Source organism: Sardina pilchardus, chromosome 9 (assembly GCF_963854185.1).
Source record: "Sardina pilchardus chromosome 9, fSarPil1.1, whole genome shotgun sequence".
NCBI classification, from domain to species: Eukaryota; Metazoa; Chordata; class Actinopteri; order Clupeiformes; family Clupeidae; genus Sardina; species Sardina pilchardus.
In genome coordinates, this window is record NC_085002.1 from 18632858 (window position 1) to 18656058 (window position 23201).

At 44.5% G+C, this 23201-nt stretch overlaps 3 protein-coding genes across 5 annotated transcripts; 1 reads left to right on the forward strand and 2 right to left on the reverse strand.

The window, feature by feature from the left end:
- The first annotated feature begins 571 nt into the window (after nt 1-571).
- Nucleotides 572-12046, forward strand: kif17 (kinesin family member 17). Of its 3 annotated transcripts, none has more exons than XM_062546101.1 (15): nt 572-1200; nt 1523-1669; nt 1891-1992; nt 3026-3215; nt 4354-4806; nt 4964-5008; nt 5207-5307; nt 5689-5860; nt 6379-6473; nt 6816-6907; nt 7475-7700; nt 8667-8925; nt 9576-9679; nt 9971-10103; nt 11391-12046. In XM_062546101.1, the coding sequence occupies exons 1-15, from the start codon at nt 970-972 to the stop codon at nt 11579-11581; spliced, it is 2541 nt and encodes an 846-aa protein (XP_062402085.1). In that variant the 5' UTR covers nt 572-969; the 3' UTR covers nt 11582-12046. The 3 variants fall into 3 exon arrangements, with proteins under 3 accessions (XP_062402085.1, XP_062402086.1, XP_062402087.1); XM_062546102.1 differs by having other exon boundaries at nt 9974-10103; XM_062546103.1 differs by lacking the exon at nt 4964-5008.
- Nucleotides 12047-13231: 1185 nt separating this feature from the next.
- Nucleotides 13232-18714, reverse strand: zgc:158258 (uncharacterized protein LOC791186 homolog). The gene is made up of 4 exons (XM_062546104.1): nt 18633-18714; nt 15945-16109; nt 15449-15647; nt 13232-15312 (listed from the first exon to the last, which is right to left on the reverse strand). The coding sequence occupies exons 2-4, from the start codon at nt 16047-16049 to the stop codon at nt 13982-13984; spliced, it is 1635 nt and encodes a 544-aa protein (XP_062402088.1). The 5' UTR covers nt 16050-16109; nt 18633-18714; the 3' UTR covers nt 13232-13981.
- A 773-nt stretch (nt 18715-19487) lies between these two features.
- Nucleotides 19488-23163, reverse strand: yod1 (YOD1 deubiquitinase). The gene is made up of 3 exons (XM_062546107.1): nt 23122-23163; nt 21844-22068; nt 19488-21600 (listed from the first exon to the last, which is right to left on the reverse strand). Exons 2-3 carry the CDS (start codon nt 22049-22051, stop codon nt 20873-20875), a joined length of 936 nt encoding a protein of 311 aa, XP_062402091.1. The 5' UTR covers nt 22052-22068; nt 23122-23163; the 3' UTR covers nt 19488-20872.
- Between the last annotated feature and the right edge of the window lie 38 nt (nt 23164-23201).

The window sequence follows — 23201 nt, forward strand, 5'->3', positions numbered from 1 at the left end:
CTTTATTGTCCTTAAAAATTGCCCAGTGCTCTCCGTTCCAGCAACAGCTTTGGATCTTTTAAGAGGGGTCTTAAGGCATATTTATTTAATATGCACTTAGTCCTTTGAGTTTGTGATGTGTTATGGTTTGTATAATAGTATTGTTTTGTTATAATTTGTCTATTGATAGAATTTGAAATTTATTTTGCTATTGTCCTTAAATTTAGCAATACCATGCTTTAGTTATTATTATTATATATAATTAACTGAGTGACTTATTTGATTGCTATTCTCATTTCACTGTTTTATTTCTCATTAGGTTAGTGCTTAAAATTATTGTTTTACTGATAATATTACTATTCTCCCTAGTTTGTAATTGTTCACTGTTAATTTGATTTGTATTGTTATTTGTTTGTATGTCGCTTTGGACAAAGGCGTCTGCTAAATAACCATAGCCATAGCCATAGCCATAGCCATAGCCATAAAAAGGACGCAGGCAGCATGGCAGATCAGAATCTAGAACTAGAACTAGTCTATTCTAGAACTACAATTCCTCTAGTGGCAGAAGTTTATCGTTACCTAGCAACTCAGAACGCCACGACCCAGGGAACCTACTCCTCTGTGGCTGGCTGCTAGGTTTACGAGCTGATAATGTTGTTTGTCTAACCTCACTTTTACGAGGACACGACCTCGGAATACCGGAGCTTGAAGACCGCAAGCGGTTAGCTGGAAAAGGGATGCTTCGTCTGAGGTCGGGTCAAATAAATAGGACTGCATGTCATCTATTTTCCACAGCTTTCCATCATATCTACATTGTTAGCACGCTAGCTCGCTTGATGGGTCGGTAGGGGCCATGGCAGTGGCCGAGCCTATGGACAGTGAGACAAGACCATTTGCTTGGCCAGTCCATTCATTGTAGCGGATCCTTGACATAAAGACAAATAAAAACATATAGTTTACGTCGGATTATATGTATATTAAAATTTCAAAATGACATCAGAATCGGTAAAAGTTGTTGTTAGGAGTCGACCAATCAATGACAGGGAGAAAGCACTGAACTGTAAAATGATTGTTTCAATGGACACGAGTCTGTGTCAGTGCTTTATCGAGAAGCCAGGAACTGCCAGCGAGCCACCTAAACAGTTCACATTTGATGGAACTTATTTCATTGATCAAACCACGGAGCAAATGTACAACGAAATTGCCTATCCATTGGTAGAAGTAAGTGCTGTTCATCTATCATATCAAGATACTGGTGTTTACGTTTTACTAATCCATCAACATATATGCACTTGACTGCTATGTAACTAGATCATTGAATTTCAAATCTGTAACAGTAACCTCCTGTAACTTGAGAGTCAGGCATATCCTGTTTCTGGTGCTGGTTTTTGACCTTGTGCATGAAGAGAGTCAGCAACAGACCTTTTAAACTGTCAGTGATTTGCAATGTTTATGATGATCTTTAAGGAGCTATGCGGCTTCTTAAACTTTGCATATGTATTCACTATGTCTTGCCTTTGTCTGTGACCATGTTACTGAACAGGGAGTGACTGAAGGCTATAATGGGACAATATTTGCTTATGGGCAAACTGGAAGTGGTAAATCCTATACCATGCAGGGAGTAGTGGAGCCCTCATCCCAGAGAGGTGTCATCCCTCGCGCATTTGAGCACATCTTTGAAACAATCCAGGTATAAAGACCATTTTGCAGCATGTCATCCTTAAAATGTGCTATCATGCCATGCCCAAAGAAAGGTGTCATATCCACAGCTAACCACAGATCTTTTGAAAATGGACATTTTCATGTTTCCATAGAACTCCCCATATATCAGACTGTTGTATCACTGTCACTGGGATACCTGTGTTAGTATTGTTTTGTTTGTTTTTCTGTGGATTTGTGTTTGTCTCAAAGTGTGTAGAAAACACCAAGTTCCTTGTCAGGGCATCCTACCTAGAGATCTACAATGAAGAAATCCGGGACCTTTTAGGAAAAGACACCAAGCAGAAAAAGGAAGTAAGGATGTCCACCAGTGGTAATGTGTTAGACCGGATCTCTGTTCATCTCTGTGTATCATTAACTGGTCACACTGTGCTATGCTCGTCTAAGTGGGATCAAAGAGGCATGTTTTGCTTTTTCAAGCCTATACAGCACTATGACACCGGGCTGGTTCTAGCCGACTACGTTTGGGTGGGCAACATAGCAAAGCAGTCAAATTGGATCACAATGGACATAAACACAAAGCACAAAATCTGTACTACCTAGCTCGAGTTGCTGCAGCCAACAGCCAGGGATGGGCAGTATGTCTGATACATGTACAGTATGTAAAATATGTAACACAAATAGTATTTTGTCATTTGTGCATATGGCTTCATATGTTGTATCAAAATACCTTAAAGGTGTGTATTTTTGTAGTTAAAGATACTGCCAAATATTTTTTGTAAAAAAAATAGCCAATAGCCAACTTTTGGTGATGTGATGACATCATAAAAGTGCAAAACAATGAATGTAGCCTCTGACTGGTGCTGACTTGCCCAGACTTGTTTTGATCATAATGTTGAGGTGCAGAAAGATGATCCAATGCACAATGAGTGACTTGTATGTTGCTCACTGACATACACACAATACACAGCCTCTCATACAACCTCAAGAAGTGGGAGCTTTAATGATCCGTTTTTTAAGAACTTTAGTCACCCAGTCGGAATATGTGGAACCGGTTTTGTGGTTGCCCTGCAACATCGCCTAACACACATCCATAGACCTACTGCACAACTATGTACAGTACCAGCTAGCTACCGTTACACTCAACACCAACTCATATAAATCCAAGCTGGGTTTGAGGCTGCACACTGTGCACATGCACAACTGAAAAAAAAAATGTTTCTTGATTTCGTTTGAGTGGGCAAAACACAATGCTTGGGTGGGTTTAGCAACCCACCCTTGCCCCTGCCTAGAGAGCAGTCCTGCTATGACATTGTGTCTACTGTCCAGCCATGAAGTTAAGTTTGTTTTATGTCTGTGTGTATGTGTATGTGTGTGTCCTGCCCAGCTTAAAGAACATCCGGAGCGTGGTGTGTATGTGCGAGACCTCTCCATGCACACGGTGCACAGCGTTGCAGAATGCGAGTGCATCATGGCGCAGGGCTGGGGCAACCGCTCCGTGGGCTACACCCTCATGAATAAGGACTCGTCGCGCTCCCACTCCATCTTCACCATCCACCTGGAGATCTGCAACACTGGTTAGCAAACAATACAAATACCAAACAATACAAAGTGCATATCACTTTCTTCACTGAGTGGGGATTAAAAGTTGTGTTTGTTGCTGTGGTGATGTATTAATCAGTTGTAGTCTAGGAAACATCCAAGGAAATCCTTTGTAGATACACTGCAAAAAACATATTAAGATGTATTAAGATCTTGCATTAAAACGTCTTGTCATGACAAATTTGTTTAATGCAATGGCAGGCAGCCAAATGTGCTTGTTTTCTTGATAAGGATAAGAAGGATAGGAATTTAAACTCTTATTACATTAAGTTAAATGGTTTTATGGCAAAGTGTTAGATAAGTGTCTAAAAGACAACAACATTTTTTTTATCTTAAGAATATTTACACTTGTCTAGATATCAGTTTTTGCAGTGTACTTTATCTTGTTTTTTGTGCACTGTCTCAGACAACTAAAATATTTTTTTGTTGGGGGGGGGGGGGGGCTGTCAGAAAGACTTATCCATTGAGACAAGTCATAATATTGTTGTTTATGTCTTTGTTCATTTTCTATCTTTATACTTGTACATGTTACACTTTTTGTGTGTTAAATCTACACTCCACACAACATACAAGTGTAGAGCACACAATGAACAGAAGCATTAGACAAATTAAGAATCACTGATTTCATGTGTTTCATTCAGCCCCATTGCCACAGTTGTATAAAGTAAAGCACTTGTGTAAGAATGGATCGCTCTGAAGAGCTTAGTGCATTCAAGCATGGCACTGTCATAGGGTACACAAAGCAAGGTCCATGTAGACATGGTTGGGTGAGTGTGGAAGAATTTGACCTCAGCCTCTTTGGGCCTTCTCGTCCAACATCAGTGCCTGACTTCACAAATGCTCTGGATGAATGGGCAAAAATCCCATAGACACACTCCCAAATCTTGTGGAAAGTCTTTATGGAAGTGGAGGTTGTCTTATGCTTACAGAATGGGATGTCGTAAAAGTTCCTGTAGGTGTAATGGCCAGATGTCCCAATACCTTTGTACACATAGTGTACGAATAAAATAGTCAGATCAGTCTTGTGGTAACACTACTTGTGGTAGGCCCTATTAGTTTTAGAGGTAGACTGCATCATCTGAGTGTTTTATTTTTTGACTATCCATGCTTCAGATGCTGCAGGGAAGGACCACCTGCGGGCAGGCAAGCTCAACCTGGTGGACCTGGCAGGGAGCGAGCGGCAGACCAAGACGGGCGCCACGGGCGAACGCCTGCGCGAGGCCACCAAGATCAACCTGTCGCTGTCGGCGCTGGGCAACGTCATCTCGGCGCTGGTGGACGGGCGCTCCAAGCACGTGCCCTACCGCGACTCCAAGCTGACGCGGCTGCTGCAGGACTCGCTGGGCGGCAACACGCGCACGCTCATGGTGGCCTGCCTGTCACCGGCCGCCGACAACTACGAGGAGAGCCTGAGCACGCTGCGCTACGCCAACCGCGCCAAGAGCATCCAGAACCGCCCTCGCATCAACGAGGACCCCAAGGATGCCCTGCTGCGCGAGTACCAGGAGGAGATCAAGCAGCTGCGGGAAATGCTCTCCGGCCAGCTGGGCACTGCCAACCTCACACGTGAGACACTCATATAGCCCATGCCACCAACTGCCCAGTCTGGCTAACATTATTATGAAAGAAGTGCAGTCTTTAATAGGTTTTGTTGTTCTAATCTTATGTGATCCAACTAAATACTTTTCTTCTGTTTGCACATTATAATTATCCTGGAGACCAGACTCTCTGACTTTGCAGTACTGTAGGGAAAAGAAATCGAGCGGAAGTACGTAGACAGATGGAGCCAGGATACATTACTGTATATTCACTATCTCTGATCATTACTGATGTTTATGACCTGCTTACTTTGAAGCTATTATGTGGCTGTTTTAAAGGAGTACACTCAATTGTAAGCAGTAAAACTAAAAACTAGATTCATAGTTTGAGATGACTTGAGACTTGTGCTTTGGCGCTCCTTCCTCAGCTTTGCTGGCAAGTCAGATGTCCGATACTGAGACCACCCCCCGCTCTACAGCACAGTCCAGCTCTCTAGAGAGCGAAGCGGAAAAGGAGAAGATCAAGCAGGTCAGAACAAACAGGAACATCATCGCCATTGTATTAACCTCTATAAATATGAAACCCTAATGTGATATTCATATTTTATATAGCTGTGTGACACAGTGGTACATGTGTGGAGATATTCATTGATTCAATTGCTTCCTTCGTAAAGATTTAGATAAAGATGAAGAATAGTGGGGGGAGAAAGCACATTTTACCCAAGCTTGTTTAAGTCACATTTCATAATAAGCCCCAACCTGTGGCATAAAGTTTATACTTATAGGCTGTGAAATGTCCTGAGAATGTCATTCAAGGTCATTGGCATGTCATGGAAAGGTTTTGAAATGTTGTCCGTGAAAAATGGGTGGGAAGGCATGTAAAAGGCGAGCTCTCTGGTTTCCTGAGCAGGACTATGAGGAGAAGCTGTCCAGGCTCCAGGCCGACTACCATGCGGAGCAGGAGTCCAAGGCCAAGCTGCAGGAGGCCATCGCCGTGCTGCGCACCTCCTACGAGGCCAAGCTGTCTGGTCCGGACAAGTCCAGACCGGACCGATCCAACACAACCACCACCACCAACATGGGTCCTTAGGAAGTTCTACATTACTAATGCTTTACACTAAATTGTGTATTAATTATTAACAGATTTTTCAAAAGCAACAAAACAGTAGATGAAGCCGCAGTTATTGATAAGCAAAAAGAAATGAAATATTATACAGTGTAATCTAAAAAAACAAAGCCCTCATCTTAGTGTAGACCAGAGTATTTGTTATTGAATGATATTTTATGAGGTTTATACTGGTCGGTTTCCCCAAAATGTGCTCTATGGAAGAATGTCCCCTCTGTAACCCAGTTTGGACACTTGACAGTTGTTCTCTCTAAACTTTCCGGAACACCAGAGGGCCACTGGCTATTGTCACATAAACAGTTGAGTTTTTAAGCGCTCAACTTTCAGTAAGTGTTAATGTGAGAACACCCCACCCACAACCCACGCTCCTGCAAGAGAACACAGATTCCTCTTGTCTCTCTTTATTCATCCCTCTCTCTCCTTCTCTCTCTCTCTCTCTCTTTACCTCTCTTTCACTCACTCCCTCTCTCCCAGGGAGTCAGCACAGTGCAAGCCCTTTCAGGGAAGAGGAGGAGTTCGCTGATCATGCTGTTCCCCAGGAGGCCTCTGTGGAGAAAGACTTGGCTCAGGTATGGCATCAAGGGCTCCTAGCCTTTCCTCACACACTTACTACACTATGCACTGCAGTATCTGAGTAACCCTCAGTTTCTGTGTTGTGTTAGTCCAAGTCTCAGTACAGTTTTGGTCCTATCAGTCAGTGTTCCTTTTTTATTATTCAAGCCATTTCAGGAGTAGCAGTGTATCAATACCCTGTGCTGTATCCTTAATGTTGTCTTCTGTAAATGTACTTTATTGGTAGAGCCATTGAAATAGGGTCAATGTATGACACGTTAACATGTGATTAGCAGTGGGAAGTCTAGACAGTCTTTAGCGTGCGTTTGATAAGCCCTTGTTCTGTGTGGGTGGCTCAGGCACAGACCGAAGGCCCGGAGAGCGACGACTCCACAGAGCACAGCCCCACACCCACCCCGACACCACTGGACCAGAGACACGTCATCAAAAGGTGGGGTTCAGTAGGCTGAGAGAGCCACCTGCACATGGATGCATAGTAATGATAAGTGTGATCATTCAGATGCTGTGGGAGGTGATGTTTGGGTTTTTTTACTGATGACTGATGTGTATGTGTATGTGTGACAATGATTGTAATGGCCTTGATGCATCAAGATTGTTCAGCATTGTAATGAACATGATGGATCGTGGTGGTAGATGTGATTTTGATGGTATGGAGGTAATAGTGATGTGATATGGTCAACGATAACAGTAAACATATTTCTGTATTTTTATATTGATTTAATGAGAATGAGAAGTTACTAGAGGTTGATGGTGATTGGTGATTGATGGTAGTGATGATGATGATGATGATGATGATAATGATAATGATAATGATAATGATAATGATAATGGTGTTGATGTAGGCGATGATGATGATGATGATGATGACGATGACGATGGTGACTGTAGTGGTGGTGTTGGGGAAGGGTATGTAGTAGCGGTAGCAGCAGTGGGTGGTGTGCGTGTGCATTTGTGTGTGTGTGCGTGTGTGGTGACGGTGTCGGCGCTGGCGTCCCAGGCTGCAGCAGCTGGAGCAGGAGTTTGTGGGCGGCGAGCAGGCGCGCAACGAGGAGCTGAGGCAGCGGCGGCGCCGCCGGAAGACCCTCGCCGACGAGCGGGAGAGGCACCTCGTCGAGTCACTTGACCGGAACGACGAGTGCGACAGCGTGTTCCTCAACGTCTACAACTCCATCCAGGACGAGGCGTACGCCAAGAGCAAGGCGCTGGAGAACACACAGGAGAAGGTGCCCCACCGCTCTGGAGCTCACGAGCACGACACTATGGGCTCTTCTCATTCGTCTTTTTAATCTATCCTCCCTTCCTTCCTTCCTTCCTCGGTCCTACGGCTCGTTCCCACTGATCTATAAAAGAACTAGAAAAGCACTCCAAGAGTGCAGACCTCCGCCAACCGAAAACATAGCCGCCTCCTGGATCCAGACGGTAATCCGGATCACTCCCAAAATTTAATGGTTTCTTTCTTGGGTCATTTCAGACCTTTCCTGAAAATTCATCCATAACTTTTTGAGTTATATTGCTAACAAACAGACAAACAAACATACAAACAAGCCCCGATGGAAACATAACCTCCTTGGCGGAGGTAATGATGGGGCGGCAACAATGGGATAGTCTATCCAGTGTTCTTTATACAGTAGATTAGTGGGAACGAGCTGGAGGACTGAGGAGAGAGGAGAGAGGTCGAGAAGGGGCCTTTGCCCAAGTGAAACGGAACACTGCTGGACATCGCCATGCACAGGTAGCCAATGCCGGTGCAGGTTATCTGGCTGATTGTTAATTAGTCCAATTAAGTGTTCTCGTGAAACTTGAGTCAATTAATTGATGATTACTTTCATCATTAATAAATAATGGTAACAGACGCTACACATCAGCTGTCTCCATCTGTATGATTTGCACTTCTTTAGATGAAGGTTCCGTATTGATATTTGAATAGCATTTAATTGATATTGCCTTTTACAAACTGACTGGCCACCTTATAAGAGACTTACAGCTGTACTGTAATAGTAATAGATAGAGTGCATTGATAGAGATAATATGGGTTTATATTTATATATATATATATATATATATATATATATATATATATACACTATTTTGTTCACTACCATGAAGAGATTGTGTCGACCATAATGTCCTCTGTCTGGACATTTCATTTCTGTCATGAGCTTTAATGCTCTTTCCTCTTGTGGGTCCAGCTGAAGGCTGCCAGGCTTGAGATCCGCGACCTGCAGTCCGAGTTTGAGCGGGAGCGCGATGACTACTTGGGGTCCATCCGGCGGCTGGAACGCGACGGTCAGCTGATGCACGGCCTGCTGGAGCGCATGGCGATGCTGGTGCGCCGCGACTGTAACTATAGCAACGTGGAGCGCCTGCGCCGGGAGGCCGTCTGGGACGAGGAGAGCGCCACCTGGAGGCTGCCCGAAGTGCTGGTGCAGAAGACGGCCCTGCCTGCAGGTGAGGGTGGTGGTGGGGGGAGATAAGAGTGGGCTGTACGCAGTCGGCAGTCCGAAAGAATTCTTTTGTGATTTAATTTTGTGTGCATCCTAGTGAAATGCAAGTTTACACAGCTGACCTTAAAATATAATAGGACCAGCCATAGACCTATGAGGGTCGCCTACAAAAAAAAGCCAAAACTGATTCAAAATTCCCATGTTATTTCTTTAAAAATTATTAAAAATCGCAAGATATCGGATCTCAAAGATGGCAGCTTTTTGTAGGCGAACTTCAGAGGTCCATTACAGGGCCTTGGTTATCTATTTTACCCGTAATTTCAGCATTGACCAAGAATGCAATCTTTTCTGACTATCTATGCCCTTTCATCCATCTTGTGCCCTTAGAAAACCCTGTTTGCATATAATAGTGATATTTGTGAGTTATCAGATATCTGTTGCATTCTCACATTCCTTTCATCATCTTCTGCACTTATTTAGGCAGTGATTATTATGTCTTCAAGTCATACATAACTAAGGTAAACATGATTACCTGTGGTCTCTCAGCAGCTTTTCTCTCTCTCCCTCTCTTTCTTTCTCTATCTACACCCCTTTCTCTCTCTCCCTCTCTCTCTCTTCTCTCTATCCCTCTCTCTCTCTCTCTTCCCTCAGCAGTGTCTCCCTCTACAGCGTCAGCAGCAGCTCCAGCGTCCCCAGCAGGCCGACTCCCTGGCCAACGCAACTCCAGCTCTGACCCCGGGGAGCCCGCCTCCTTCATGGTGAGCTCCACACAGCAATCACCAATAACAAGCTATAGAAGCTATCACTGGCTGCTGATGTATTTGCATAGATATTTCCCATATTTTGGGTTAAAAGGTTATATTGGCCCATACAATTTAACCCCTGTACATTTGGAAAAGTAAATCCAAAAGCTATGCATTTACAGTTTTGATATTCTCAAGTTCAAAATGTCTTCTGTTTAAATTAACTACTCTTTGGATATCTGTATGATCTTGGCTGTTTGTTGTTGTTGTTGTTGTTGTTGTTTTCTCATCCTTCCTCACCCCCAGCAGGAGGAGGAGGGGGGGGACCGCTACAAGGAGTTGCTGGACCGCAGCGGGAGTGAGAACATCGCCAGCAACTACTTCAAGTCCAAGAGGGCCAGCCAGCTGCTGGCAGGAGAGCCCATCAAGGCCATGGGGGGTAAGAAGACCCACATCACACAAAGTGCAAAGGCAACGTAAACTGAGAGTTTGTTCACACTCTCCAGTCTCTCAGACATGGACAAAACAACGACTTGTTACGATTTGGTTATACTGTAACTCCTTTATTTATAACCAATAGCCAAACTGTCCAAAACTGAGGAGCCAACGGCAAGGTCACTTCTCACAAAACTTAAAACGTTTCCCCAGATCTGTCTGGCGGGGAACCCTCTCCCCCTGGAACTAAAATACTTCATACCCAAATGTATGGGGAACTAAAATAATCTGTTAATCATCCACTACCATTACATTAAGAGTGATTAGATGAAGACTGAATGATTTCAGCACCTGGGCTCTTTTACTATAGAAGCCAGACTGTTGGAATATGTGCAGAATATTCCATTGTCTTCCCTGAAAAGGCTGTTGCACATAACCTGTATCATCCAGAATAAATTGTGCCTATTCAGATATGAAAGTTGCCCGTGCCATAGGCGCTAATGCACCCAAAAGAATGACCAGATTGGCCTTGCCACAGGATGCTTTTCCACTTTACCTCAATTCATCTCCAATGAGCACTCACTTAGTGCAGATCCCAGATTTTTCATGAAATAGTCATATTTATTAGTTTCAACATTTGATATGTTGTTTATGTCCTTTTTGATAGTAATGGGTTTAAGAGATGATCACATTCTGTTATTTACATTTTATACCTTTTTTGGAAACAGGGTTGTAGATAGGTGTATTTAGAGAACCTAATCACTTTCAAACAGATACAGATAGTAATAAAGGTTACAAATAAATAAGTAAATAAATCAAGACCAGTAACCAATGAATCATGGAACTGCTACAATAGTGTAGCCATATAAAGATCATAATGGCATATCAAACCATTAGCAGTCTGGTGGAAGCAGTCCCACAGTGATGGTCTGTGACACTTCCAAGCATGACCACAGGGTGGAGCTGTCTGTGAGGACTGAGGAACAACAGGTGTTCTTGAGGTAGAAGTGAATAGCCTAGTTGAGAGGGGATTAACACGTAGACAAAACAATCTTTCCAGTTATTCCTCATTTCCCCCAGTGCATCTATGTGATTATGCATTAAGATTTGTAGTGCTTGTGATTTGAAGAAGCACTACAAACTTCATAAAATCATAAGGTTATTATCATTTAAAATGCTCCAAAACAACATAAAAGTATGTGAAGGACAGTCTGTCTGATGACTGAGATTGTGTTTAAAGATTGTGCCGCAGCACAACTCCTCTCGGTCTCCTCTCTGACCCCTCCCACAGGTCTCCACTCCCCCCCTCTGGGCAACGGCAACGCTCTCCTGACCGCCAGCGGCACCAACATCTCCCCCTTGTCCAGCTCCGAGTCCCTCACGCCCCGGCCCTTCCGCCTGGAGTCGCTGGGCATCCCTCCCTCCATCAGCAAGGCCAAAAGGAAGAAGAGCAAATCACACCAGTCCTACTACGGCAACTGAGGAGAAAACAAGACGCTGTGATGGCAATGAATGATCATGATCGTGATGGAGGCTGATGACCAGTAGGATCATGAGTCCACTCTGAACTTTCGTGTTGCCTTTGTATGACCCATGACCTGATGAAAAAACACCTTGGACGACATCTCTGTTGCACTGAGAGGGACACTCACCATACAGGGCATTGTAAGAGATTGTTTTTCAGAGCTTATAGTTTGTGCAATGAAGGTTAATTGCCCTGCCATGAACACAACATTCATTTAACAGAGCACTGTAGCTGTGTTTACACAGTAGATCTTTATTGTGAAGATAGCATACTACCTTAACTATGATATTAACTATGATGTCCTCCAGCACTACCTTGCGTAGCATTCTGTGTTAGCACTTTAGCACTAGCACAAATGCCACTGTAAATATTATGGAATGTAATATTTAAATTCTGTGTCTGGTCAATGTAACAGCCATATTAAATGACTTAAATGGTCTTTTGTTGTACTTTCATTGGTTCATTCTGGCCTTTAATATATAGTTTTAAGTACCTTACAGTTGAAATAGTGTGGTGTATGAAGACTAAGTATGTGTCAGTGCTACATGTTGTATATAGCCTTCAATAAACAAATTGTCAGTCTGTTTTGAGGCAAATGTCCAGTGATATAAAACACCTCCATTTGTCATGGACTGCACATGGCTATAGTATAGGACATGGATGCCTGCTCTCTGAGAAGCCGAAAGACTCTCATCGCTTGTCTTCATTTGAATGGTGCTTTTATAGTCTCAGGTGTCTCCCTCCAGATCACATTTCTCACCATGGTGACAGCCTGGTTTGACAACAGAGTTGAGGCTTTGCCAGCAGAGCTTTGTGACACCTCCGCTATGCAAAAATGTTCCGGCTCAGAACGGCTCACGCTCACGGCCCAATCATATCACAACGCTATCAGATCATCCTGCTCTGCTGTCATGACAACAAAATCATGTTATGACCAGGTGATGGATCACACACGTGCACACACATACACACACATACACACACACACCTTGCACGTGTCGCTAAGGTCAGTGGTCTTGGGCAGCATTGGTGATTGATGGGAGTCGGTGGTCGGTTTGACTTTGCCGTGTCAGTGGTCGGTCACACAGCAGGATAATCTGATAATGTGGAGCTCGCTGACAAGAGATCTCAAATGCCGGTGTGCTGCGTGTAAGATGAGTAGCCTGGCTGTTGGGTCAGTGTGTGTGTGTGTGAGTGTGTGTGTGTGTTATGGGGGGAGACTTAAGTAATGAGAGACCTTTGGACAGAATGTGCAGACAGAAACTAAGAGAAAGGTATTCAGGTACTGAAGCGGCACTCTTAAAGAATTCCTTGCCGCCACTCAAATCGTTTTTGTGAGGGGAGGAGAAAAGAATGAAGTAAGTCAATAAATTATGAAAAACTAGAGACTGAAACACAACTCAATTTAAAAGCCCCGAGTATGCACCATTCTTACTAAGCAGCTCTTATTTCTTTTGTACCTTATCCACCTTATTATTCTACTCCAGTGAGCAATTTGGGTCAAGCCACAAATCCAGGAATCTGAGGCTTGTGAAACATTTTTTGGTTTTTACACATTACATACTTGAGCAACCACAAATGGATAAACAGTCAATAGCAGAACAACAACCATTTTATTTTGCTGTAAAGACTGTGGAAATCTGACCTTTGATGCCGCATTGAAGAAGACTGAGCACTGAGAAACTTGAGCACTACAGAAACTCTTGCCGGTGGCAAAAGGGACATAACTGAATGTTGAGGGTTTTTTTTTTATAAACTGTGATAACACTGTCTATGGCTGACAGAAAATTACAAACGCCTGACTGGTCAAACCACCTTGTCCTTGCTGATACTGGTAGTCACAGAGCAGCCATGTCTACATTGAAAATGTCCCATTTCATATAAAGTGCCTTTTAAGTGTTACATACTATTTGAATAATAGGGGTTTTGAGATGTGCGTGAGTACTGTTGCAGTTTGCTAACTTCAGACCTGACACTAAATGCATCTGTTATTGCAGTGTGATAAATGAATACAAGTTATTTCTTCCTTGAAATCTCTCTGCAGCCGTACAATATCACACAGATTTCACACCATAAATATACAGGGCAGTGCTATTTTGCACTGGGCCTCCCAAAACAAGGCACAATGCCTCCCAAAAACTCATAATGCACCTTTAACATTTGAACCAATATGCCCTGCAGCTAATTGTTTTATGATACTGTTTAAAGAGACCTCTTGACCAAACATGACTGAACTGTAGTTTGTAGTTTGTGCATTCGATAAAAAACAACATTGTTGGGATCCTTTTGAACACACCACATAAACCTTTGAATTTTGGGAAATGTAGTTTTTTAGAGGGGAGGGCAATGAATGGCGTCTAGTCTTTTAACAGCCCTAGTTTCCTCAGGGCTTCCCGCCGGTCCTCACCCATGCGAGGCAGCATCAGTACATTGTGGGGCACTGACTGGCTCAACACAGGACGTTTGACTCCGGACTCCAGGGACTTCCATGACGCGGAAGAGCCTCCGTCCTTCTGTCCGCTGTCTTTGCAGTCTTTTCTGGTCGTGTCCAGTGTTGCGGAGCGGGGCTTGTTGTGGAGGACGCTGTTGTTATTGTTGTTTGTCCACTCCGGGGGGTTGTTTTTTTTGGTGTCCCTGTAACCGTTGTCTGATGAAACCGTGTGGCTGGACAGCGAGCTGCCCAGGCCCGGTCCAGAGCGCTCCAGGGTGGCCGACTTGCCCGTGACGGGCTTCACCGACAGCGGCTGAGCGCCGGATGTGGCGTCGCTCAGGGAGCGGTGGTGGTGGGCCCCGCCACTCGTCCAGTGCGTCTGCCTCGTTTTGAGCTGTGCCGTGGTAGGTACGGGAGGTGGTTTGCAGAAGGGCGGCTCCGGGACTGAACAAGGGTCAGGAGGAGGAGGATGAGCAGGAGGAGGAGGATGAGGTGGATGGGGAGGATGAGGAGGGTGAGGAGGATGTGGAGGAGGAGGAGGCGGACACACAGGTGGGCGCACCCATTTCGATTGATGACTTGGACAAGGCGCTGTGGACGCCTCTTGATCTTTCAAGAGCCCCAGTTTGTACAACGCCTCCATCCTGACCTTCTGAGGATTCATTACAGTCTTGTCCGTCTGCGGACTCGTGGGGACATTCGAGGGGATCTTTTTCGGTTTCGGCGCCACAGTGGGAGGGCTGGGCTTTCTGACGCCATACTGGTCGCTCTGGCCGTGTGGACTCCCGTCGTCAAGCAGAATCTGTTTAATTGGCTTAGAGGGCTGCTTAGCCTGGCTCTCTGGGGTGTGCGAGGCCTCCTGGGCTTTCTTCATGGAGGCCGTCTTGCGGAGCTGCACCAGGCCTTCGTACGACAGCGGGCCCCGTGGGGAAGCACACTCGGCCAGCCTCTGCTCCCGCGGGGCTGGCTGGTCAGTGGCTCTCGCCGGGCTGCTGGTCTCTTTGAGCGGAGGTGGGATCACCACCACGTTCACCTCAGAGGGGATGGTGGGGTGAGCCGGCGATGCTTTACTGGTCACAGCCGGCACAGGTTTGGAGGAGCTTCCTCCCTTTGGTGTGAAACCCCTCCTTGGCTTGGAAAGGACATTGGTGGACCCATTGGCCAGGACCAGAGGTGTGGGAACCAGATAATTCAGGATCTGGTTGTGATCTTTGCTGATTCTGTTCACAGGCTCTGCCTTGTGACAAATGGACACCTCTGAAATGCAAAAAAAACCCTCTCAAATTCATCATAAAAGGCACTTTGCCAAATGGCACATTCCTAGCCTATTAAGTCATCATTACATGAACATTAAGCATATATTTATTTCAGTGTGGCAGTGACTAACACACACCGTGTTTTAATTTGCTGTGGCTCATGGAGGCAGAGAGATTCGCCATTCTAGTGACCAGGTTCCCTGGCGCCGGAACACTGTCTGGCTCGTCATTGGACAGTCCGCTGTCCTCCTCCGTCTCAAGGGCTTCGATGGTCTCCTCCAGGAACATGAGGCAGGCTCTTTCCTCTGCAGAGAGGTGCTCCAGGCTGTCATCGCTCTGGAAACGCATGCAGGGAATATCAGAAATAGTGCGGCAAACCACATAGGAATGTTGCATCTGTCACAAAGTGGCCCAGCTAAACTTTCACCTTTTGTGATCTAAGTTTTTTTTTTTTTTATTGATTTATTGATTGGCGCTGGCAGACACAGCCAAAGTCACCAGTCATAGCACAGCTGAACCTTAGATATCACAGATCAATTCAGCAGGAGTATATCAGCTATGAGTCTTGTTAAATACACTTAAACTTATACTATAGTTCTGTATAGTTGTGTGTCAAACAATGAGGTCACTCACAAATCCAGAGTTGAAGCTGACGACACTGTCACAGCTGCCCGCACTGTCCATCTCTTTCATGGTGTCCAACGCTACTCCACCTGGCCAGGTGTCACTTCTCGGCATCTTGCGAAAATGGGTTTGTTGATTGCGAAAACGTATAAAGAGCCAGACACATGCCTGGAGCTGTGACAGAAAAAATCAGTGGGTGTTAGATAACGTACGGAACTCAATAGTTATGTGTGTCAGTGTGACTCAGCTTGTGTGTCTGACATGGAGAATAGGCTATACAAAAATAAGCAGGACCTGCATTTATATCCTCTGTTGAAACAATTCTTCCAGTTAACCCTGCACCAAGCTAACTGATCCATGGTATTTATTTATGCTCTGTCTTTAAATGCTTGCGAGAAATGGACACCTCTGAAATGCAAATTGATCCATGATATTGATGTTCCGTCTTCAACATAAATTGCTTTTATCCCTCCCTCCCAATGTACACACAAAAAAACACATAACACTGCAGATGAACAATGTGAGCATATAAAAAACATTCACTGTGAATTATTTCTATTACTAATATTAATTCTAATTGTTCAATATCTAATGGCTATCATCTTCACCTGCATCATCTTAACCAGCTCAAAATGGACTCTGCCCCAAAACAACTCAATGCAAAAAGCTGTCTGTAAGCTAAAAGACCACATAATTTTGAGAACTAAAGCCAAAATGGCCAGGTGAATGTGAGAGAAAACAAAGAAAACAAGTAGGCCATACTGTGGCAAAGTCACAGCCCACAGAACTAAGAGAAATAAGCTATGACCACATACCTCTGCGATGGAGGGTTACGTCGGCAACAGTGGTCCTGTGTTACAGTAATGTGTCAGGTGCATGTGGAGAAGTGAGATGTGTATCATAGCTAAGTCTGCATCTCAGTTGGTTTTTAGCTGATTACTCCACTAACCACACGTGACTCAGATTACACCACACGCTACACTAAGCCACTTTAACAGGATCAGGTTTAGAATGAATGGAAGGCAACATGAATTAGCGCACTGTTTACAGCCATGGGCTACTCAATCCTGCCATGCCTACCTGCCCATTACAGGAGTTATCGCCGAAACATATAGAACATATCAGACAAGAATCAACAACATATCAAATTTACAGAGTACATTACACTAATTGATTCCCTATAGTATGGGCCAACAGGATGAAGATTAGGGGGCCTACCCCACAGGCCTCAGCATTAGAGTCTAAGTTTGGAGATGCTATTGTGAAATGGCCAGTATAATTTAAATTGTGTGCAACCTGCTTTATTTAATGAATGGGCTAGGGTTAAGCCTCAACACAGAGGGACAACAGATTGCTCAATACAACTTGTGTTCTAAATGTGATTGCCTGTTTCCTTCTTTCAACACCACACAGGGCAGTTTATGTAAAACAACACTTAGCTTGAAACGCTCCCTGGGGTTTGTATTTGAATATGACCAAGATGAAGATAACATTCACTGACGTTTTTTACATTACACAATCTGTATGAAACAGTCTTTCCGCTTAGGAGCCTGCTCACCAGTGTGTCAATCAGAGTTATAAACTTACAGGTGTTGACCAGTTCTGCAGTTACCATAGGCTACATAGGTTTTTCAGGCCCACAATGTAGCCTTTAAAAGTTGATAAAAGTTGAATACCCACGCACATCCTAGGTCAATTTTGCCCGGGTGCAGGATCTTCAAGAGCCGTAATACAAAAAGATCAAAAGTATCCGCACACCAGTTTGTAGCCCAGTGAGCCACACTGGGAGCCACAATATAGCCTGCCATAGGCCTACATGACTGAACATATAAATGAAATGCTATGCATCCCATGTGAATTTGAGTAATAGGTAAAAAAAGGAATCTCTCAAAAATAAAAACTCCAAAAGTACAGATAGCCTAACCAAAGTACAGTGGTGCACCTGTCACTGTTAGGCTACCTATACCCCATGGCCTTAGTGTAGGCCTACGTGTTGTAGAGATACTGCTGTGGCTATCTGAAGTTCAGAGTTAGTTTATTGAACCAGTCCAGCTAATGATTAGTCCCCACGACTTTCACCAGACAGAAAATGAACGTCGTTATCGCACAGAAGCTTCTACCGACGTCTGATCTCATTGTTTCCCGTATGGTTGCAGGTGCAAGCTGCACCATATAAAAGATAGCCATACTGCCATATAGTCATATAATTTGCATCCTGTTCTATGGCCTATTAGGCTATGACCATATAAGGCAATATCAATGCCTAATTGCTATCACAAATTATATAGCCCACTGTAGGTTGGCTGAAACATAGCTTATTAATTTAGAGGCGCAGTGGTTAAATTTGCCTCATCTGAAGAGAAACCTGCCTAAGCAAAAGAGGACTGTAATAGCGGTAATAATGGTGAATAATTAGACGTACAAATAATGGCAGAAGTCTTTTGCTGGTCATTCCATTGACTGATGAATAAACGTGGCAATTAAAGGGTTGATGTCCATCCTAGCCTATGCATAGACTAGAATAGAACTACTGGAACTCCATTAAGTGCTCAGAATCAGTTGCGTAGGCTATAAGGCAAAAATAAACTATGCACTGTGCATAGCCTACCTTAATGCTGAAATTATTGTTTGATTCAAAACAGAAATGCTGAAAAAAACACAATTAGTATACACTTAACATAATGATATATAGCCTACCTTTTCTTTGAAGCTCTTGGTGAATTATAGACTGCATTGACTAATGACTGACCACTTTCCACTTCTACTTGTGATCGGTACCTGTAGGAAACGGGTGTCTGGAGTCCTAGGGTAAGATTCCAACCAATCACCTCCCACCTACTGCCAGCAACCAATCAGGATCCGGGTGTTTGTCTGCGCTGCCCTGTCTAGTTGACAAAATGCAAACATCACGTGGGGTATATTACTATTATGAATGGGATGCGTAGAAAGATGAGAGAAAAAATGTAACAAAGTCAGATGTTTCCAAATCACATTGCCAACTATGTAGGCTAAAGTTTTCCATGGGGTAATTTTGCAAAGACCCATTTGGTCGTAACCTTCTAGTCTGAAACTTTGATATTGCCTACACAACCAACTTTATCACGTTATAATAATGTAAACTGTAAGCTACGGAACAAATTAAGATATCAACAAACACATCTCTCCTGTAATAGACTGGCTACTCTAATCAAGGAATTAGTGACAAACGTTACTTAAAATAACATTTCGTCTAATCCAGTGGTGAATCAAGAGGTAATCCTATTTCGACGATGCATTACGGAGGTCATTATTAGAGGTCAGTGTTTTTGATCAAGAGAAATGAAGTTACTAGCACACAATGGCCTACTTCTTGGTCGACATCAGAAAGCGCGCAAACGTTGACTCACTAAACGCACTATGACCGTCGTGTACCCATAGGGACTCTGGACCTAAAGAGGTGGGGGCCCTTTCGCACATAGGCCTACTATTCAGCCTTCGACACAGTGACACCATTTCCAGAAAAGGTCTTCAGAAATGTCTGCTGGTGAAATAAAAGAAGAGAGAACAGACCACTTTGCTGACAGTACCTGACTGCAAATGTATTCAGTGTGTACATCTACATTTGAGATTTTCCAACAACAGCTTTAGTATACATTCTAAAGTATATCAATTTAAAAATACACCACTCAAACCACCATCACTCTTTATTATCCCCTGATTTAAAATCAGAACCCAAAACAATCACTTCATCCAAGTTTGCAAAAGGTCCTGCATGACATCTTTTGGTAATCTGAAAGAAAATGTTTAAATTAAAATGGTCACAATACACTGAAATCAAGCCATCACCAATTACTGGTTCATGTTGCATCATAGCCAAGCCCAAACATTCACAAAAAAAAAAAAAAATCAATACAATAAGAACTTTAAATTGTAGCACCATTGCTATCCTCGGTGGTCTGCATCAAAGAAAACGGTAGATTCAGTAATCCCTTGTCAAGTAAACATAAAAAACAAACAAAAAATCAAGAAGTCCTTTCATACAAAACAAATGATGCCACTTAAAGCTAGTAATTGTCCATCTTCTAACTAAGATACTCAGTTTGATCTTCAGTGACTACTTTTTTTTTGTTTTATGTTTTCAAGTAACAGCAATTAGTGTACCAACAGATACTGAGAACTTGTGTAGAGCTTCCAACCTGGATGTCAAGTAGGCTCTTAAGAGTCCAAGACATGACAAAAAATGTCACTCATTAATGCACTCATTCACTCACTCACTCACTCTCTCTCTCTCTCTCTCTCTCTCTCACACACACACACACACACACACACACATACAAACACACAACCACAAGGGCTTTTGCAGTAGTGCCACAGCAGTGTAGTGAGATGCTTCGATAAAGGCATTCTGTGTGAGAATGAAAGTTGTGTGTGTTTGTTTGTTTGTTTTGGTTTCAAGAGAAACCTCTCTCGTCAGCCTACGTGCTCAAACCAAAAAACATGGTCCACCATTATACATGTGTGTTTGTGTCTCTGTGTTAGTTTACAATACTGAGCTGATTTCTGAGAACTAAGACACCACAGGAAACACTGAAACAGCAGTCTTTCACCTCAGAAGAGGGAGGACGATCGTTTTTTTTAATACTGACGTGGTGGGACCAGACAGTGCGACTGAGGGGAGTGTCTCTTGGCTTTTGCTGGGCAATGTGAGGTAGAGGACAGCACACACTGGGGGCGGGTAGCCGTGAGGTGCGGCGGGGGCAGGAGGAAGGTGAGGGGTCTGAGGCAGGTGCTCTATAGTGGGGGAGGTTACGTGAGTAGGAGGGTGGGTGGGAATAGGTAACGTTATTGGTGGTTATGAAGGAGGAGGAGGTGGGGGTGGGGGCGGGGGTGGGGAGAGAGAAAGCAGGGCTTGGTGGTAAGATCAGCAGACCATCCCTTTGTTCCCTCTGCTTCTACGCTCACACCTCCCCAAAGTTGGTGTGGCCGGTCTCCTTGGCGTGCTGCCGCGCCTCCTTCTGTCCCACCAGGCCCGTCTGGCACACCATGCAGCGCAGCGCGAAGCGGTTGACGTCCGTGAACTGCCGCTTCCGCCGCGCCTCGTCCGCCAGCTCCAGGGCCTGCGCCAGCGTCACGTCGTCCGTGGTGGAGAACACCGTCTGGGCCGGCGTGTCCGAGCCCGCCACCACCTTCTGCAGCGGGTCGTAGTGGATGCCGTCGTAGATGAGCATCACGCGCTTCTGGTAGCCGGCGTCCTCGCCGAAGCGGTCCACGCGCACCGTCTGCGTGTCCACGACGCAGATCTCGCACTGGTAGAACTTGGAGAGGATGGACACCTCGATGGCGCCGCCCCACGTGTCCTCGCGCCGGATCCAGGCGCAGTACTCGTCGTTGGTCTTGCCCAGCACGGCCTCCGAGTAGGCCGTGGGGTCGCTGGCCACGATCTGGGCGATGAGGCCGCGCATCTCCGGGGCGCACGTGGGCTCGTACACGCCGCCCTCCACCACGTAGTGCACGCTGGTGAACAGGCAGGAGTTGTCGGCCGGCACCACCCGCCGCTCGAGCGTCGGCCCGCTGCTCTCCAGGGTGGGGCCCTTGGGCACACTGGTAGGCGCCGTGGGCGCCGCAGGCGTAGGTGTCGTCTGGGGCTTGGGCTTGTTCTTCTCCTCCTCTACAATGAGAGTGTCTCCTGATGACCACAGAAAAGAAACATTGCCATAAGACATGTGTGGAGGAGGTATAGCACTCTTTTCGGAGGTATAGCACTCTTTTCACAGAACTAATGCATAGTTCATTTGGTCAGCAACAGTTCTATTTTAAATGTGCCCGGTGAATAAAATTAGTTTACTCCAGTCAGCCAACCTACTGGCTTAAACATGAAATACCAAATAAGCCAAAGAAACAGCAGATTACTAGAATAAAGGACTTGCACCTGATTTGATGGGGTAGTCGTTGAGGGTGGCGTCTCCATTGCGAAAGTCAAGGCTAGAGGGAGGATAGCCCACCATGATTTTCTGGACATCACACGGGATCCCGGTCAGCTCCTCTACCTTGTGTTTCAGCTCCTGGACACAGGATTGGTGTGTGAGGCCCTGCATAAGATGGGTCCCATTTTTGGCCTTGCAACGCAGACGCAGCATCCTGGGCTCCTTTGAATCTGCACAGAACGAAAATAATACAGAGGCACACCCAACTCAGATGACTATTGGATGTGTGTGCATGTGAGACAAATTAAATAAACCCATTACAACCACGCTGACAAGTGGAAGCCTAGTGATGATGCAGCTTTTATGAATGTTAAGACCAAACTGACAGTTTAAATGATAGCTTAACAGTAACAGGACCTTGCCTCTGGGCATTTAAGAGCAGAATTTAACTTCAGTAGATCACACAGGAAGGGCAATGGGTTCACAGCAACCACCAATGCACCTAGAAATGTTTAGTTTTTTAAACTAACGTTAATATTTTAGGCAAGTGAAGTGTTATAGTAAGCTCTTCGTCTATAACGTTTATTGCAGGACATAAACTAGGCCTAATCTTGATTCCACAACACAGACAGAACAAAACATTGGGTGGCTAGCTAACTAGCTTTCTTACTTGCTAAAAACGCTATCTAAAGTTCAGCTAGATGGGGAAGTTGAATATGCTACGATCAAAATGCTATTGGCACGTAAATCATACCACGCTCGTATTACTAGCTAGACGTAGTTTATTTCCACTCGTTCCTAATATACACAAGACTGTGTTGAATCTATACTGACAACGCGCCACCCAAGCTCATGATCTAAAACACAAAAGAAAAGCTTGGCTTGCATTGCATTGCTTCAAAAAGCTAAATACTGCTAACACTTGCTAGCGGGTGTTCAGCCTTGCAAATACAAATTGCGCTTCAAACACGTTCCGTGGTAAACTAAGAATGTTGGAAGCTACAGTAAGTGCCTGTGTTTAAAGTAACCATAGCCCATTTGTTATTAAATATCTATCGATATCTATCTCGTTCCTGGCAAGGCTAGCGTTAGCTTGTTGAATTATGGCTAACTAGCCAACCAGCTATGTGCCATCTAGATTATCATATCTTGTAAGAAGTTGTAGCGTAGAGTTTACACGTAATCAGCATAATAAAATGCTGCCAATATGTCACTTCAAGTGATTACATAAAACAGCGAACAATCATTTCAGCCCACAGCGTGGAAAGTTCGGTTCCTCTTACCACTCTTCTCCTCTCAAACAACACTACACACTGACAACTCACATGCGTCGTCATCAAAGAACACAATATGACGCAAATAA